This window comes from Bombina bombina, chromosome 4, assembly GCF_027579735.1.
Source record: "Bombina bombina isolate aBomBom1 chromosome 4, aBomBom1.pri, whole genome shotgun sequence".
Taxonomy (NCBI): domain Eukaryota; kingdom Metazoa; phylum Chordata; class Amphibia; order Anura; family Bombinatoridae; genus Bombina; species Bombina bombina.
Window position 1 is genome coordinate 969,685,986 of NC_069502.1, and position 20,957 is coordinate 969,706,942.

The 20,957-nt window shown below is 41.2% G+C and overlaps 1 protein-coding gene across 1 annotated transcript in view; it reads left to right on the forward strand.

Moving 5' to 3' along the window:
- SLC24A3 (solute carrier family 24 member 3) overlaps window positions 1-20,957 on the forward strand; it is a 905,365-nt gene that overhangs the window by 773,646 nt on the left and 110,762 nt on the right. The window contains exon 7 of the mRNA XM_053712005.1: window positions 9,699-9,773. Within this exon, the coding sequence (XP_053567980.1) occupies window positions 9,699-9,773 (75 nt within the window). The remainder of the gene's footprint in view (window positions 1-9,698; window positions 9,774-20,957) is intronic.

Below are 20,957 nucleotides of genomic sequence, written 5' to 3' on the forward strand. Positions count from 1 at the left end.
GTATACCTGTTTTTTTTTATTTATTTAAAACTAACCTAAACTCACCAGATTAAAAATAAAACTTTTTACAGTGATCTTTTGGGATTTTGCCATAATCATGTAGGTTTTCATCATGATCTTGTGAGTAAACATGCAAGTGATTGTGACTAAACATGCCAGATGCACTCCACCTTCCAAGTCCTGCGACAAGCATCTTGTTTGGATTATTATAGTTTCATTACAACATAATGGGTCAGATTACAAGTGGATCGCTAATTAAGCGCTAGAAGTAAGACGAATATAGAATATTGCATGCGTGTTCACGTATTCCCTTATAGTCAATAGGGAAAAAAAGTGAGAAAAAGACCCTACTTTCGCTCAATCCCGATCTCATATTCTCATGTGCATTAACCTGACATGAAAATATGAATATTTCACATTCCAATGTTTTTCACATAGAGGAATATGTTCTACTTATTCATAAATAAATATTTCTACATGTATCTGATGGCATTTTGGCACAATATATACACTGTGTGTGTGTATGTATATGTGTATATATATATATATATATATATATATATATATATATATATATATATATATATATGTATATATATATATGTATATATACACACACACGGTTAAATATATAGGAATATATATAAATATAAACATACATGGTTAAATATATATATATATATATATAGGAATAAATATATACAGATATATATATATATATATATATATATATATGTATTTAAAAATTCTTAGAACATATTCGCCTATACGAAGAACATTGGAATGTGAAATATTTACAGTACAAACACAGTTAAACACTTTATTGCATAATTATATATATATATATATATATATATAAACACATAAATGCATGTCTGTAAATACATATATACACATATAAATACATATGTATACAGTACATATATACACATCGTGTTTACTTTTAACTCGTATTAACAGAGGTAAGCCCAAAGAGCGCAAACACCCGCAAAAACACCCTTTTCTCCAACATTGGTGTGTCCGGTCCACGGCGTCATCCTTACTTGTGGGATATTCTCTTCCCCAACAGGAAATGGCAAAGAGTCCCAGCAAAGCTGGCCATATAGTCCCTCCTAGGCTCCGCCCACCCCAGTCATTCTCTTTGCCGTTGCACAGGCAACATCTCCACGGAGATGGTTAAGAGTTTTTTTGGTGTTTAAATGTAGTTTTTATTCTTCTATCAAGTGTTTGTTATTTTAAAATAGTGCTGGTATGTACTATTTACTCTGAAACAGAAAAGGATGAAGATTTCTGTTTGTGAGAGGAAGATGATTTTAGCAGACAGTAACTAAAATCGATTGCTGTTTCCACATAGGACTGTTGAGATGAAGTAACTTCAGTTGGGGGAAACAGTTAGCAGACTTTTCTGCTTAAGGTATGACTAGCCATATTTCTAACAAGACTGTGTAATGCTGGAAGGCTGTCATTTCCCCTCATGGGGACCGGTAAGCCATTTTCTTAGTCAAACAAACAGAATAAAGGGCTTAATATGGGCTAAAAAACTGGTAGACATTTTTATGGGCTAAATCGATTGCTTTATTTGGGCATATTATTCAGATTTAGGCTAACAATTGGCATTTATAATCTTGGGGAACGTTTATAAAACGGCAGGCACTGTGTTAGACACCTTTTTCAGTCAGGGGGCCTTTCTAGTTATAGACTGAGCCTCATTTTCGCGCCATTACTGCGCAGTTGTTTTTTGAGAGCAGGGCATGCAGATGCATGTGTGAGGATCTAAAAATCACTGAAAAAGCTTCTAGAAGGCGTCATTTGGTATCGTATTCCCCTCTGGGCTTGGTTGGGTCTCAGCAAAGACTATAGCTGGGACTGTATAGGGGTTAAATTTAAAAACGGCTCCGGTTCCGTTATTTTAAGGGTTAAAGCTCTGAAATTTGGTGTGCAATACTTTTAATGCTTTAAGACACTGTGGTGGTAATTTTTGAACGATTCCTTCATACTTTTTCACATATTCAGTAATAAAGTGTTTTCTGTTTGAAATTTAAAGAGACAGTAACGGTTTTATTTTAAAACGTTTTTTGTGCTTTGTTGACAAGTTTAAGCCTGTTTAACATGTATGTACCTTCAGATAAGCTATGTTCTATATGTATGAAAGCCAATGTGTCTCCCCATTTAAATTTATGTGATAATTGTGCCATAGCGTCCAAACAAAGTAAGGACAGTACTGCCACAGATAATGATATTGCCCAAGATGATTCCTCAAATGAGGGGAGTAAACATGATACTACATCATCTCCTACTGTGTCTACACCAGTTTTGCCCATGCAGGAGGCCCCTAGTACATCTAGTGCGCCAATACTTATTACCATGCAACAATTAACGGCTGTAATGGATAACTCCATAGCAAATCTTTTATCCAAAATGCCTACTTATCAGAGAAAGCGCGATTGCTCTGTTTTAAACACTGAAGAGCAAGAGGGCGCTGATGATAATTGTTCTGTCATACCCTCACACCAATCTGAAGGGGCCATGAGGGAGGTTTTGTCTGATGGAGAAATCTCAGATTCAGGAAAAATTTCTCATCAAGCTGAACCTGATGTTGTGACATTTAAATTTAAATTAGAACATCTCCGCGCATTGCTTAAGGAGGTGTTATCTACTCTGGATGATTGTGACAACTTGGTCATTCCAGAGAAATTATGCAAGATGGACAAGTTCCTAGAGGTTCCGGTGCCCCCCGACGCTTTTCCTATACCCAAGCGGGTGGCGGACATAGTAAATAAGGAGTGGGAAAAGCCCGGCATACCTTTTGTTCCCCCCCCTATATTTAAGAAATTATTTCCTATGGTCGACCCCAGAAAGGACTTATGGCAGACAGTCCCCAAGGTCGAGGGGGCAGTTTCTACTCTAAACAAACGCACTACTATTCCTATCGAAGATAGTTGTGCTTTCAAAGATCCTATGGATAAAAAATTGGAAGGTTTGCTTAAAAAGATTTTTGTACAGCAAGGCTACCTTCTACAACCAATTTCATGCATTGTTCCTGTCACTACGGCAGCGTGGTTCTGGTTCGAGGAACTAGAAAAGTCGCTCAGTAGAGAAACTCCATATGAGGAGGTTATGGACAGAGTTCACGCACTTAAATTGGCTAACTCTTTTATTTTAGATGCCGCTTTGCAATTAGCTAGATTAGCGGCGAAAAATTCAGGGTTTGCTATCGTGGCGCGCAGAGCGCTTTGGCTAAAGTCTTGGTCAGCGGATGTGTCATCCAAGACAAAATTGCTTAACATCCCTTTCAAAGGTAAAACTTTATTTGGACCAGAATTGAAAGAGATTATTTCAGACATCACTGGGGGAAAGGGCCACGCCCTTCCACAGGATAGGTCTTTTAAGGCTAAAAATAAGCCTAATTTTCGTCCCTTTCGCAGAAACGGACCGCCCTCTAATTCTGCATCCTCTAAGCAAGAGGGTAATGCCTCACAACCCAAACCAGCCTGGAAACCAATGCAAGGCTGGAATAAGGGTAAGCAGGCCAAGAAGCCTGCCACTGCTAACAAAACAGCATGAAGGAGTAGCCCCCGATCCGGGACCGGATCTAGTGGGGGGCAGACTCTCTCTCTTTGCTCAGGCTTGGGCAAGAGATGTTCAGGATCCTTGGGCGCTAGAAATAGTTTCTCAAGGTTATCTCCTGGAATTCAAGGAACTACCCCCAAGGGGAAGGTTCCACAAGTCTCACTTATCCTCAAACCAAATAAAGAGACAGGCATTCTTACATTGTGTAGAAGACCTGTTAAAGATGGGAGTGATACACCCAGTTCCAATAAAGGAACAAGGAATGGGATTTTATTCCAATCTGTTCGTAGTTCCCAAAAAAGAGGGAACGTTCAGACCAATTTTGGATTTGAAGATCCTAAACAAATTTCTCAGGGTACCATCGTTCAAAATGGAAACTATTCGAACTATTCTACCCACCATCCAGGAAAGTCAATTTATGACTACCGTGGATCTAAAGGATGCGTACCTACATATTCCTATCCACAAAGAACATCATCAGTTCCTAAGGTTCGCTTTTCTGGACAAGCATTACCAGTTTGTGGACCTCCCATTCGGATTAGCCACTGCTCCAAGGATTTTCACAAAGGTGCTAGGGTCCCTTCTAGCGGTTCTAAGACCAAGGGGCATTGCAGTAGTACCTTACTTGGACGACATTCTAATACAAGCGTCGTCCCTGTCAAAAGCAAAGGCTCATACGGACATCGTTCTAGCCTTTCTCAGATCTCACGGATGGAAGGTGAACAAAGAAAAAAGTTCTCTGTCCCCGTCGACAAGAGTTCCCTTCTTGGGAACAATAATAGATTCCTTAGAAATGAGGATTTTTCTGACAGAGGTCAGAAAATCAAAACTTCTAAGCTCTTGTCAAGTGCTTCATTCTGTTCCTCGTCCTTCCATAGCGCAGTGCATGGAAGTAGTAGGATTGATGGTTGCAATAATGGACATAGTTCCTTTTGCACGAATTCATCTAAGACCATTACAACTGTGCATGCTCAAACAGTGGAATGGGGATTATACAGACTTGTCTCCAATGATTCAAGTAGATCAAAAGACCAGAGATTCACTCCGTTGGTGGCTGACCCTGGACCATCTGTCCCAGGGAATGAGCTTCCGCAGACCAGAGTGGGTCATTGTCACGACCGACGCCAGTCTAGTGGGCTGGGGCGCGGTCTGGGAATCCCTGAAAGCTCAGGGTCTATGGTCTCGGGAAGAGTCTCTTCTCCCGATAAACATTCTGGAACTGAGAGCGATATTCAATGCTCTCAGAGCTTGGCCTCAACTAGCAAAGGCCAAATTCATAAGGTTCCAATCAGACAACATGACGACCGTTGCATATATCAATCATCAGGGGGGAACAAGGAGTTCCCTGGCGATGAAAGAAGTGACCAAAATAATTCAATGGGCGGAGGATCACTCCTGCCACTTGTCTGCAATCCACATCCCAGGAGTGGAAAATTGGGAAGCGGATTTTCTGAGTTGTCAGACATTCCATCCGGGGGAGTGGGAACTCCATCCGGAAATCTTTGCCCAAATAACTCAATTATGGGGCATTCCAGACATGGATCTGATGGCGTCTCGTCAGAACTTCAAGGTTCCTTGCTACGGGTCCAGATCCAGGGATCCCAAGGCGACTCTAGTAGATGCACTAGTAGCACCTTGGACCTTCAACCTAGCTTATGTATTCCCACCGTTTCCTCTCATTCCCAGGCTGGTAGCCAGGATCAATCAGGAGAGGGCCTTGGTGATCTTGATAGCTCCTGCGTGGCCACGCAGGACTTGGTATGCAGACCTGGTGAATATGTCATCGGCTCCACCATGGAAGCTACCTTTGAGACAGGACCTTCTTGTTCAGGGTCCATTCGAACATCCAAATCTGGTCTCCCTCCAACTGACGGCTTGGAGATTGAACGCTTGATTCTATCAAAGCGTGGGTTTTCAGATTCTGTTATAGATACTCTGGTTCAGGCCAGAAAACCTGTAACTAGAAAAATTTACCATAAAATATGGAAAAAATATATCTGTTGGTGTGAATCCAAAGGATTCCCATGGAATAAGATAAAAATTCCTAAGATTCTCTCCTTTCTACAAGAAGGTTTGGAGAAAGGATTATCTGCAGGTTCTCTAAAGGGACAGATCTCTGCTTTATCTGTCTTACTACACAAAAGACTGGCAGCTGTGCCAGATGTTCAAGCATTTGTTCAGGCTCTGGTTAGGATCAAGCCTGTTTACAGACCTTTGACTCCTCCCTGGAGTCTAAATCTAGTTCTTTCAGTTCTTCAAGGGGTTCCGTTTGAACCTTTACATTCCATAGATATTAAGTTACTATCTTGGAAAGTTTTGTTTTTAGTTGCAATTTCTTCTGCTAGAAGAGTTTCAGAGTTATCTGCTCTGCAGTGTTCTCCGCCCTATCTGGTGTTCCATGCAGATAAGGTGGTTTTGCGTACTAAGCCTGCTTTTCTTCCTAAAGTTGTTTCTAACAAAAATATTAACCAGGAGATAGTTGTACCTTCTTTGTGTCCGAATCCAGTTTCAAAGAAGGAACGTTTGTTACACAATTTGGACGTTGTCCGTGCTCTAAAGTTCTATTTAGAGGCTACTAAAGATTTCAGACAAACATCTTCCTTGTTTGTTGTTTATTCTGGTAAAAGGAGAGGTCAAAAAGCGACTTCTACCTCTCTTTCCTTTTGGCTTAAAAGCATTATCCGATTGGCTTATGAGACTGCCGGACGGCAGCCTCCTGAAAGAATCACAGCTCACTCCACTAGGGCTGTGGCTTCCACATGGGCCTTCAAGAACGAGGTTTCTGTTGACCAGATATGTAAGGCAGCGACTTGGTCTTCACTGCACACTTTTGCCAAATTTTACAAATTTGATACTTTTGCTTCTTCGGAGGCTATTTTTGGGAGAAAGGTTTTGCAAGCTGTGGTGCCTTCCGTTTAGGTAACCTGATTTGCTCCCTCCCTTCATCCGTGTCCTAAAGCTTTGGTATTGGTTCCCACAAGTAAGGATGACGCCGTGGACCGGACACACCAATGTTGGAGGAAACAGAATTTATGCTTACCTGATAAATTACTTTCTCCAACGGTGTGTCCAGTCCACGGCCCGCCCTGGTTTTTTAATCAGGTCTGATGAATTATTTTCTCTAACTACAGTAACCACGGTACCATATGGTTTCTCCTATATATATTTCCTCCTGTCTGTCGGTCGAATGACTGGGGTGGGCGGAGCCTAGGAGGGACTATATGGCCAGCTTTGCTGGGACTCTTTGCCATTTCCTGTTGGGGAAGAGAATATCCTACAAGTAAGGATGACGCCGTGGACCGGACACACCGTTGGAGAAAGTAATTTATCAGGTAAGCATAAATTCTGTTATCGCTCATGCGCAAACATTTGCACTCCATTCGTAATCAGGCCCAATGTGAGTACTGGGGACCTTTTGATATACCATCTATTTCTTTTTTTCATATGGATGTTCATGCAATATTTTGTAGTCAGTTTTTTTACATATATATTGCTTCACTTTCAGCATTTGGGTAATATGTTCCTTTATTCAAGGGGTGCTGTTCTCAAGTTTATTATTAGCATTACAGGGGATGATCTTAAAATGTAGTTGTATTATGAGTGATTATTTCATCAAACAAATAGTGGTGGAGTTGTATATTCTTCTCTTCTTTTGTTTATTCATATGTATATTTATATTTGTTGTTTTTAGATTCGTATTAATGAATTATTCTTATTTGTATCTTATGTAGTCACTAAGCTAAATCTTAATGGTATTCATATAGTGCCCCCCCCTTCTTATTTATACTAACCTGTAGGCACCCTGGCAGATGACTATTAGGTGAGAGTGCACTATATTTAAAATATTTTGTGTATGTATATATGCTGTATGTATATATATATATATATTTATTTATTTTATTATTATTATCGTTATTTTGTAGAGCACTAACAGATTCTGTAGCGCATATATATATATATATATATATATATACACAAAAATATATATATATATATACTATACATACAGTATATCACAAAAGTGAGTACACCCCACACATTTTTGTAAATATTTTATTATATCTTTTCATGTGACAACACTGAAGAAATTATACTTTGCTGCAATGTAAAGTAGTGAGTGCACAGCCTGTATAACAGTGTAAATTTGCTTTGCCCTCAAAATATCTCAACACACAGCCATTAATGTCTAAATCGTTGGCAACAAAAGTGAGTACACCCCTAAGTGGAAATGTCAAAATTGGGCCCAATTAGCCATTTTTCCTCCCCAGTGTCATGTGACTTGCTAGTGTTACAAGGTCTCAGGTGTGAATGGGGAACAGGTGTGTTAAATTTGGTGTTATCGCTCTCACACTCTCTCATACTGGTCACTGGAAGTTAAACATGGCACCTCATGGCAAAGAACTCTCTGAGGATCTGAAAAAAAGAATTGTTGCTCTACATAAAGATGGCCTAGGCTATAAGAAGATTGCCAAGACCCTGAAACTGAGCTGCAGCACAGTGGGCAAGATCATACAGCGGTTTCACAGGACAGGTTCCACTCAGAACAGGCCTCACCATGGTTGACCAAAGAAGTTGAGTGCACGTGCTCAGCGTCATATCCAGAGGTTTTCTTTGGGAAATAGACATATGAGTGCTGCCAGCAGGGGTGGGGGGGTCATCCTGTCAGTGCTTAGAACATACACTGCACACTGCATCAAATTGGTCTGCATGGCTGTCGTCCCAGCAGGAAGCCTCTTCTAAAGATGATGCACAAGAAAGCCCGTAAACAGTTTGCTGAAGACAAGCAGAATAAGGACATGGATTACTGGAACCATGTCCTGTGGTCCGATGAGACCAAGATAAACTTATTTGGTTCAGATGGTGTCAAGCATGTGTGGCGGCAACCAGGTGAGGAGTACAAAGACAAGTGTGTCTTGCCTACAGTCAAGCATGGTGGTGGGAGTGTCATGGTCTGGGCCTGCATGAGTGCTGCCAGAAAATTGGGAGCTACAGTTCATTGAGGGAACCATGAATGCCAACATGTACTGTGACATACTGAAGCATAGCATGATCCCCTCCGTTCGGAGACTGGGCCACAGGGCAGTATTCCAACATGATAACGACCCCAAACACACCTCCAAGATGACCACTGCTTTGCTAAAGAAGCTGAGGGTAAAGGTGATGGACTGGCCAAGCATGTCTCCAGACCTAAACCCTATTTAGCATCTATGGGGCATCCTCAAACAGAAGGTGGGAGAGCGCAAGGTCTCTAACATCCACCAGTTCTGTGATGTCGTCATGGAGGAGGGGAAGAGGAATCCAGTGGCAACCTGTGAAGCTCTAGTCAACTCCATGCCCAAGAGGGTTAAGGCAGTGCTGAAAAATAATGGTGGCCACACAAAATATTGACACTTTGGGTCCAATTTGGACATTTCCACTTAGTGGTGTACTTACTTTTGTTGCCAACGGTTTAGACATTAATGGCTGTGTGTTGAGTTATTTTGAGGGGACTGCAAATTTACACTGTTATACAGGCTGTACACTCACTACTTTACATTGTAGCAAAGTGTCATTTCATCAGTGTTTTCACATGAATAGATAAAATAAAATAATTACAAAAATGTAAGGGGTGTACTCACTTTTGTGAGATACTGTGTGTATGTATGTATATATATATATATATATATATATATATATATATATATATATATATATATCTCAATATATAAATCTTTTTTTTTTTTTAATTGGTAATGGTATATTTTTGGGTATAAATAGGAAATCAGAATTCCAATAAATACAAATTAACTCTGTTTTGGTGTAGGTTTCTTACCTATGTGGAGCTCTTTCCTAGGATGTAATGGGAATAGAAACGTATGCTTAATATATGATCAGTTTCATTATTAAAATAGATATGAAATTATTACCAGTTTAGCACTTAAGCAAAATCCGACATTAGTTTTCACTTGATGGGAAAATGAATTATGAATTTATTATTGCTTTAAATAAACTACAAGAAGACCTTAATACATTCATATCACTTTTTTCCCCCTGGATTAATATTTCAGTTTTTTCAGATGCCATATTTATTGTAAAAGACCATATTACATTGTGTGCATTGCTGAGTTCTACCTATTTTTCCCCCTCAGGTTGTTGTTCTGTCTTCATGGTCTTTGTTACGAGATGCCTCTTACTACACACTGTCTGTCATTGCACTTATTGTGGTAAGTGTTCACTAACTTTGTATTTATTTAATTAATCTTTAATTTGTCAGAAGAAAACTTTACTTATTGAGTTATAGGTGAACAGATATGCTCTAAGAAAGAGAAAATGTTTATCCCTTCTAAACATCCTAATTTAATTTAACTTCAAGTTGTTATTAAATGAATTATATTATGTTGTATTGTATTTTATATATATATATATATATATATATATATATATATATATATATATATATATATATTGTATTAAAGTTATAGTATATTTATATTATTTTTTATAAGCTTAGAACAATGTGCACCAGCCCTTCTAAAATGAATATGTAATCAAACAAAGTAATTACAATTACAAACAGTGGTGACTACTAATTACATAATTGTTAGCTTTTTAGTTTAGTAAATTATTGTTGAGTTGTTCTGTTTTGGTGAATCTAGGGTTGCATTTACCAGCAAGCAGCTGCCTGTGGGTACCTAACTCAAGGAACTCCTGCTAAATATGGCTGCCCATTGTAGTGACCAAAGGCTTCATTGCGATACAGAACTATGTTTATGGGAAGAGCCTTTTAGGTTGGGTGCACATGCTGATCTTGCTTGTATGGAGTGTCAGAAGAACCTCTAGCTATGAATGCCAAAGGATTTATTATTCATTTTATATATTTAAATTGTTATTATTAAAAAGTAATTGTACTCATTATTGTTCTTTGTTCCATCTAACAGAAGCCAATTCCAAAAATGCAAAATTTAGTTTTTTTTTATTTAGTTTTTTTGTAAACAAATGTTCCTGTGCTGATTAAATACATTTTCTTGTCAATCTTTTGTAAAAAAAAACATGATACCTGTGAACGTATCTCCTAGCCAAAACCTCAATAATCTACTCTTTCCAAGTAGAGCTATACAAAAGACACAAGAATACACAATGAAGCGATAAATGCTTAAAAATGCTTTTTTTTGTTATTAAAAAAACATAAATTATGCTTACCTGATCATTTAATTTTCTTCGGAAGGGAAGAGTCCACAGTTGCATTCATTACTTTTGGGAATTCAGAACCTGGCCACCAGGAGGAGGCAAAGACACCCCAGCCAAAGGCTTAAATACCTCCCCAACTTCCCTCATCCCCCAGTCATTCTGCCAAGGGAACAAGGAACAGTAGGAGAAATATCAGGGTGAAAAAAAGGTGCCAGAAGAACAAAAAATTTACAGCCGCCTCCATAGAGATAAAAACACAGACAGGAGCTGTGGACTCTTCCCTTCAGAAGAAAATGAAATTATCAGATAAGCATAATTTATTTTTTTCTTCTTAAAAGGTAAGAGTCCACAGCTGCATTCATTACTTTTGGGAAAACAATTTCCAAGCTAGAGGACACTGAATGCAATAACAGGTGGGTAAAAAAGGTGGCCCCTTCGAAAGGCACCACAGCCTGAATTACTCAACACCCAAAAAAGAAAATTAAGTACAAATGACGCAGAGAAAAACCCGAGCCCAGGTCATTTCACATCAGTTACACCACCGGCACAGCCTAACTAGAGACCACTCAGACCCAGAGTCCGTCAGGTCCAAACAACCTCCGAAGCGTCAGCCCCATGGGACACGACGCCCAAGAAGGTACCCGGCTAAAGATAAGGACCGCATCTGCCCCCCAAAAGGGAACCTGAGACCAGGAAATCCAAAGTAACTTTTCCCACTCAACACATAAAAGCATCCCATTGTTGTCCTTACAAAGGCAATGCCCAGGGAGACAAACTCCCTAGAACACAAGGACCCAAAAAAAAAAGAAGAAAAAGATCCATACAGGGAATATGTCCTCAAAAGGACTTGAGGAATCCCTCATGTCCCCCAATCTAATACCATACCCTAAGGTACCCCCGAAGCTCCATAACATATCTAGATCTGGAGGCTAGATGGGTGGAGACAGCAGGAACAGGATAAATATCCCAGCAGCTAGAACAGAGCTCTCGCAGAGAACTCAAAACGTGTGAACAAGAGCTCTCAAAGACCAGCCTCTAAAAGAAAGGCGGACCCTATCGCTAACTCAAAACCTCCTAAAGGTGCAACAAGCTAGTTAGCATCCAGACAAAAGCAAGTATCTGTAACTGGATACACCATCACTAAGCAAATCGCGTTGGATGGTTCCAGTAAAACATGAATGATCTTGTAAAGCACGGCTAATCCCCCTTAAGGGACTCAAGGCGCTGCTCATCTTATCAACCTCAAAGAAGGCTGAGAAGACCATGCTGGGATTGAACTTGCAACCCTCGGTTTGCTACAGCGCAGAGTAGCCACAGTGCAATATTATGCTGAGCAAGCTGTCCAGCTCCAAAGGCATACAGCCCACCGAATAGCGCCAGGAAGCCCCCCCTCCTGGCACCAGACGCCAGAAGAAAGGAGGACATCCAGAGTCCCCCCTCAAGGAAGGCCAACAGCAGAAACGGTCAACACTGCGTAGAGTAACAGATCCCTAACCTTCCTCCGGGATAACGGTCCCAGCCCAAAGGCTAGTCAAAAGACCGAAGACAAGAGTCCCAGACTACAGGAGAGAAGAGAGGATCAAAGAGGAACAAAATCCCCTGTTGGACTGCTGCTACAAACTGCATGCTACCGAGAGACAAAGAACATTGTGCTCGGGTACGAGACCCCCTAGTCGCAGTCATGGGCAAAAAAAGGCACACTTCCCAAGGGAAGAAGCCAAGAGCCTCAGCATCCATATATTGGATACGCGTAGTAGAAGCCCTCACGAGAGCAAAACCCTCAGTCTCCTGCTGCCGGAACAGAGGAACCATTCCATCACAGCTCTCCTCCCAGGAACCCAAAACACAGGATTGGAAAAAAAAAACTGCGAGGCAGGACCAAGGACCCCCAGGACTCCACGATAGTAAGGTAATTCCAAACCCGGAGAACCCAAACCCTACTCTGATTATGCTTACCTGATCATTTAATTTTCTTCGGAAGGGAAGAGTCCACAGTTGCATTCATTACTTTTGGGAATTCAGAACCTGGCCACCAGGAGGAGGCAAAGACACCCCAGCCAAAGGCTTAAATACCTCCCCAACTTCCCTCATCCCCCAGTCATTCTGCCAAGGGAACAAGGAACAGTAGGAGAAATATCAGGGTGAAAAAAAGGTGCCAGAAGAACAAAAAATTTACAGCCGCCTCCATAGAGATAAAAACACAGACAGGAGCTGTGGACTCTTCCCTTCAGAAGAAAATGAAATTATCAGATAAGCATAATTTATTTTTTTCTTCTTAAAAGGTAAGAGTCCACAGCTGCATTCATTACTTTTGGGAAAACAATTTCCAAGCTAGAGGACACTGAATGCAATAACAGGTGGGTAAAAAAGGTGGCCCCTTCGAAAGGCACCACAGCCTGAATTACTCAACACCCAAAAAAGAAAATTAAGTACAAATGACGCAGAGAAAAACCCGAGCCCAGGTCATTTCACATCAGTTACACCACCGGCACAGCCTAACTAGAGACCACTCAGACCCAGAGTCCGTCAGGTCCAAACAACCTCCGAAGCGTCAGCCCCATGGGACACGACGCCCAAGAAGGTACCCGGCTAAAGATAAGGACCGCATCTGCCCCCCAAAAGGGAACCTGAGACCAGGAAATCCAAAGTAACTTTTCCCACTCAACACATAAAAGCATCCCATTGTTGTCCTTACAAAGGCAATGCCCAGGGAGACAAACTCCCTAGAACACAAGGACCCAAAAAAAAAAAAGAAAAAGATCCATACAGGGAATATGTCCTCAAAAGGACTTGAGGAATCCCTCATGTCCCCCAATCTAATACCATACCCTAAGGTACCCCCGAAGCTCCATAACATATCTAGATCTGGAGGCTAGATGGGTGGAGACAGCAGGAACAGGATAAATATCCCAGCAGCTAGAACAGAGCTCTCGCAGAGAACTCAAAACGTGTGAACAAGAGCTCTCAAAGACCAGCCTCTAAAAGAAAGGCGGACCCTATCGCTAACTCAAAACCTCCTAAAGGTGCAACAAGCTAGTTAGCATCCAGACAAAAGCAAGTATCTGTAACTGGATACACCATCACTAAGCAAATCGCGTTGGATGGTTCCAGTAAAACATGAATGATCTTGTAAAGCACGGCTAATCCCCCTTAAGGGACTCAAGGCGCTGCTCATCTTATCAACCTCAAAGAAGGCTGAGAAGACCATGCTGGGATTGAACTTGCAACCCTCGGTTTGCTACAGCGCAGAGTAGCCACAGTGCAATATTATGCTGAGCAAGCTGTCCAGCTCCAAAGGCATACAGCCCACCGAATAGTGCCAGGAAGCCCCCCCTCCTGGCACCAGACGCCAGAAGAAAGGAGGACATCCAGAGTCCCCCCTCAAGGAAGGCCAACAGCAGAAACGGTCAACACTGCGTAGAGTAACAGATCCCTAACCTTCCTCCGGGATAACGGTCCCAGCCCAAAGGCTAGTCAAAAGACCGAAGACAAGAGTCCCAGACTACAGGAGAGAAGAGAGGATCAAAGAGGAACAAAATCCCCTGTTGGACTGCTGCTACAAACTGCATGCTACCGAGAGACAAAGAACATTGTGCTCGGGTACGAGACCCCCTAGTCGCAGTCATGGGCAAAAAAAGGCGCACTTCCCAAGGGAAGAAGCCAAGAGCCTCAGCATCCATATATTGGATACGCGTAGTAGAAGCCCTCACGAGAGCAAAACCCTCAGTCTCCTGCTGCCGGAACAGAGGAACCATTCCATCACAGCTCTCCTCCCAGGAACCCAAAACACAGGATTGGAAAAAAAAAACTGCGAGGCAGGACCAAGGACCCCCAGGACTCCACGATAGTAAGGTAATTCCAAACCCGGAGAACCCAAACCCTACTCTGAAAGAGAAGGGAATGAACAATGGGGAAAAAAAAACTATCATAGAGGCGAGACCTCTCGGCCACATCGCCAAACCCAGTTGAAATTGCCTGGAGTCTACAGGAACATCATGAATGCACCAGAAGACAGGTAGGGACCTATCAGAAAAGCCAAAAGCCTGAGCCACAGTCATCTCTCACAGAGCCCTAGCCCCAACAAAGAGGGCTTACAGGACCACAATTTCAAGTGAGAACTGATCCATCCACACCCATTCACAGAGAGACGAGGACTAGACCAGGGTTCTCGACAAGGGACGATGAAAAAAAAATCCAATCTCAGAGAGAACCCTAACTGCCTCCTCCAAGGAGGAGCGCACCTCTAAAGTTCGTAGATCTGTCGATCTAGATAGCCTCAAACTCAAGAGTCACGAAGGACTCTTGAACAGTCTGAGAATCAGCATCCAGTGAAATGGATCATAAGAAATATCGTATGCAAGCAGTAACACGTGATACCCAGGCAGGATAACATCAATACTCGAAGGAAATGATATCCAGGTCCCTGCTCGCCATCTCAGAGAAGAAACGGAAGGCATCGCCCACAAAAACTCCAAACGGAGTATCTAGGAAAAAGGGACAACTGCCTGACCCGACCTCGACAGCGCTACTGACAAGCCCCAAGGCTAGCATAACATCGAGTATGCAATGCACCCGAACGGCAAAGATCGTAGTCAGCCCGAGGGATGAGCTGAAATAGACAACAGTCAGAGAGCTTGAAAAAGCTATTATTCAAGGAAAACTACCTTGAGCAGGCAAATTTTGGAGTTGCAACTCCCACAGAAGGCAGGGAACTCCTGCACACACCCTCTCAGAGTAACATGACTCGTAACAGAGAAACCCGTGCTCGCATACTCAACCAGACGATCCCCCCCCCCTAAAAGTGGGGAAGGATGAAGCTCCGCCATCGTGAGAAAGAATGCATTAGGCTAACGAATCAACATCCAGAAGATCCTTGAGTGAAAACCAAACGTTAATACCCCAGCACATCAGACCAAACAGGTCACACACATATCCCAACTTCCATTTAAAGGAAATAATGGTTCTAAGTCTCGGGGACCTGAAGAACCTAGAGTCATCTGTTGAAGCAGAACCATAACCCAGGTGAGTAGCCGAATCGACCACCCTTAGAGTGCTACGCACAATCCTCCGTCTGGAGAAATGGCATATAAACCACAGGCCTCATACATCAGTAGATTCCGAGCCCGGAGTCCATAGAATACGCCTAGAGGTATCCTCAGCACCACGAAGGTGACATAAACCCTGGTAACGTCTGAAAAAGTGCCCAATCAGTACCAGCCTGTAATAAAAGCCCTCTGGAACTGTTCAAGGTCCAAGAAAGTTTGCCCCGAAGGATCGATAAATGAACTAGAAAACGAAAATTCTAATATTCAACAAGTGCGCAACTCCTGAGGGAGTGCCCGCGTGACCACGAGTCACAAGTATCAGTTCCAAAGAAAAACTGAGCTCAAGGATAAACAAAATAAACACATCCATCCGGATCAAAAATAAAATGAAAGGCAGCACCCATCGGGTGAACGCCCAAGGTGAATAAGAATGACAACAGGACCAGCTGAATAGAGGTCCCATTCACCCAAGCTCAGAAGGGAACCGAAAAACATATAAAAAAATAAAATGAAGACGATAAGAAGATTGCTTCATCCCCTAACGTCATATCAATTTTGGAAAAATGAAACATTAATTGGCACAGTGTCAATAAAGACTAGGAGTCTAAAAGGTATAAACCTCGGTGCTACCCCTAAATATACTAGTTGAATAAGAGGGGAGGGAAAGGATTGGACAAAAGGAGGGGTTGTTAGCACTCAAAACTACTATAATAGTAAATTACTGTATTTAAACAGTTAGTATGATATGTCTAGTTTAGGTATTAAAATAATTAACTTTTATTAAGATTTATTTAAGATAAAACCAATGATTAACAAAACACTCCTTACAGTGTACAGAAGTCTTGGGGTAAAAGCCTCCCTGTATTCCTGGCCGATAACTGGAAACTCGGTTTCAGGTGACAGAGGCAAACCCCCCAGGGCTTCTAATGGTACGTGAAACTAGTAAGGGTGAAAAAATAGAACAGAGTGAGTTCATGTGAACCCCACAAACGCGTTTCGGCCATAGAGCTGGCCTTTTTCAATGTGTGTCAGTTCGTAATGTCATGTAATGGGGTGTTTTTGCTGAATGTCAGAGACGGCTTCTTTAAAAACCTTTCCCTATCCGTATCATGGCCAATCAGTAGCGTGTCTCAATCACACCCCTTTCATTGACCTATCACACTCTGCGGTACAATGTACAATGATTTGTATCCCTAGCCTTATGCAGAGGACCTAGAATATTGTGGGGTTCACATGAACTCACTCTGTTCTATTTTTTCCCCCTTACTAGTTTCACGTACCATTAGAAGCCCTGGGGGGTTTGCTTCTGTCACCTGAAGCCGAGTTTCCAGTTATCGGCCAGGAATACAGGGAGGCTTTTACCCCAAGACTTCTGTACACTGTAAGGAGTATTTTGTTAATCATTGGTTTTATCTTATGTTTCAATTGTTATATATCTCATGATTGGGATGAATGGGTGATATTTATCACTCTTAAAGGATTACTTTCTGTTATAATTTTTAAGCTTAACAACTAACATATTAAAATTAATAAACATTAATTAAAACCTACTGACCTATATTTTCTCCAAAACGAAGTTTCATATTGTTCTAAAAGTTATATCTTTTATTCGCCGATGATGTCACGTTATCCTGCCCACTATTTTCAGCACTGCATGTTCAAAATACTTAAACCAATAACTGTGTTTAAAGCGCCATTTTGAAACCTAGGTATTGTAAACGGATTGGTACAGAGCAAAGGATACCCACGGAGTGGGTTTGGAAAACAATTAAATTTGCAGACAAGATTTCTGATATACGGTAGAGATATGTTAATGAAATGCTATTGATAAAAAGTGTATTTGGGGTAGTTAGTTAGTAACAGGCATAGAAAATATTTACTTACAGTGGCCCTTTAATGAATCTTAATAAAAGTTAATTATTTTAATACCTAAACTAGACATATCATACTAACTGTCATATCCATTTTGCCATTCAACTTCTATGGCCTCGGATCCCTCTACCCAAAAGGACTGGGATCGTCTAACATTGCCAAAACATGTCTTAAAAGAACCCTAAGGCGAGCCAGCCTATAATGGAAGGCAAAATCATCCCTCGCCGAATCTGCTGGAGACCTCAGCTCTGAGACTAGGGCCCCTGAAGCCTCAGGGGTCAACGTTTCCCCGGAAGACCAAACTGAATCGGGCGATCCAAAGCTCGATGGGCCTTGGTTAACGGAGCATGGACAGTATCAGAGAAACACTTCACTTAGGAGATATAAATGAGACAGTGCCATAGAAATGGTAATGCGGAACCATGCCGTGACCTCTGGCGGAAACAGGCCACTCTCCGGAGAACGAGTGAAGGCCATAGTGACACCTGCGTGCGTAGCCGGGAAAGGGTCTTGGGCACGCACCTCACGGGTCATAGAAACCTCTAAGCTCCCAGACTCAGGAGAAGAGAGTACTCTAGAACGGCACCCGGAACATAACTGATGGGCATTAATTACCCGGGCCATTTCATATTAATCATAAGACACATCCTCCGTATCGGAGCCATCCGTGTCGCGCATATCCGAATCCTCCATAATCTTGGGATTACAAAAAGGTAAAACTAACTGGCACCCTTTGACACCCCCAATGGCTGGGGCACTCACCACCTCCTGTGAACCAGACAACCCACAAGCTAGATTCTCACACACAGTTAGCATATGGAAGTGAAAAACAACGTAACCCCATCCGTCACGAGGTGCACTGTGCCAGTCACAAAAGAGTGCGTAATCTGGAAAGATTGCATCATTAAAAGAAGGCCGTTATGAAAAGAAAAAAAAAGGCAGTTATGTTCCGTACAGGCCGTGAGCCTAAGTAAAGCTACACATTTGCAGATAGAACATATAACAAACATGATTAAAGCCCCCCCTGTTCAATAACCCCCCTCAGGAGATATTAACCCATGATGCCTTATTAAGATAAAATTAGTCCCACTGGGACCCTACCTTGTTTCGTTAACATTAGATTCACATATTGAAATAAAATGAAACGATCCTACCGGAATCTATGCCGTGTGACAGATAGTAGGCTCGCTTCTGACATGGACTTGAGTGAAGAAAGGTAGGCAGGGAAACTCGTCAACGCTGATTACCAAAGGAGCTGTTAATATGAGTTGGGATTGGTTCACAGAAAAACTCTCCTTGCATCTCGGGACTCTAACTTTCATCCATGCTCTCACTGAGAGACTGACAGGATTACTTAAATCTCCAGTACCATTGCAAAGATTACTACCCTCCATAAGAGACTTTCTCGAACTTCTGTACACTTCTCTGCCAACCTCCTGTGACGAGAGGCAAAGAATGACTGGGGGATGAGGGAAGTGGTATTTAAGCCTTTGGCTGGGGTGTCTTTGCCTCCTCCTGGTGGCCAGATTCTGAATTCCTAAAAGTAATGAATGCAGCTGTAGACTCTTCCTTTTTAAGAAGAAAAAAATCCTTATAAAATCTATCTCAGAAATCTAAACAATACTAAAAGCATCAAATATTTTTCTTATTTGATGCTTTTAGATTATATCAGTTTATATTTTTGAAATAGATTTGATAATAAAAACCTTTTTTTAATTACTCAATATAGATTAAGCATGTGATCAAAATAATCCTTTTCAACTCTAACATTAGCTTCATTGTGTATTCTTGTCAGTCTTTTGGAAATGTGTCATTCTCCACCTGAACGGCAGTTGATCTTGAAAATCAGTTGCACACAACCATGCATTTTCCATTATTTTTAGAATCCGTTTTTACGTCATCTTTTTTTTTTTACAAAGTTATTTATAACACTTCACGTTTGCTCTTTCATATCCATGATAGAATGTTTTAAGTGCAATATCCTTTTCAGTCTTCCAACCATTTAACTTGGAATATTTTCTTGCTGCATAATTGCCTGGCACTACCTACAAAGAGGTTAAACACTTTGTTCATTTTCCAGAGCAATAGTGCATTGCCTATGCGGAGCTGACCAACTTTTTTAAACCCTTTGTAGTGGTTAATCTATAGGCAAGCAATAATGCAATAAGAATATACTCTTAAATTATGTTCTTTTAAAGGGACAGTCTACTCCAGATTTTTTTATTGTTTAAATAGATCATCCCTTTATTACCCATTCCCCAGTTTTGCATAACCAACACGGTTATATAAATATACTTTTTACCTCTATGATTAACTGATATCTAAGCCTCTGCAGACTGTCCCTCTCATACATTACTCCACGGGCGTTAGCACCATCAGCTAGATTACGAGTTTGGCGTTATGAGTGTAAAAGCAGCGTTATGGCCCATAAGGCTTCATTTTCCCTAACGCTGCTATTACAAGTCTTGTCAGTATAGGTGTATCGCACACCTTTTAGCCTGTCACGCAACGTCAGTACCGCACTTTTAAAAAAAAGTCCTTTTTCAATGGGACTCCCATAGCGCCAGTATTACGAGTTTGCCTGGGAGGCCAAAAAGTGAGCGGTACACCCTATACCGACAAGATCCGTACTGCCATCTAAAGTCAGTAGTTATGAGTTTTACGCTACAAAGCTGTACCATAAAACTCATAACTAAAGTGTTAAAAAGTACACTAACACCCATAAACTACCTATTAACCCCTAAACCAAGGCCCTTCCGCATCGCAAACACTATAATAAATTTATTAACCCCTAATCTGCCGCTCCCGATATCGCCGCCACTATTAAAATGTATTAACCCCTATTCCGCCGCTCCCCGACATCGTCACCACTATAATAAACCTATTAACCCATAAACCGCCGCCCTCCTGCATCGCAAACACTATTTAAATATTATTAACCCCTAATCTGCCATCCGCCCACACCACCGCTATAATAAACCTATTAATCCCTAAACCGCAAGCCCCCCGCAACGAAATATACTAAATAAACTATTAACCCCTAAACCTAACGACCCCCTAACTTTATATTAAACTTTATATTAAAATTACAATTTCCCTATCTTAAATTTAATTTAAACTTACCTGGCAAATTAAATAAATTAATTAAACTAACAATTAAACTAAGATAATTATTAAACTACAATTAAACTAACTACCAATTAAACTAAACTACACATGAAAACAATCCTAACACTACTCTAAAAATTACAAAAAGTATCAAATTACCAAAAAAAAAAACTAAATTACAAAAAAAACACTAAA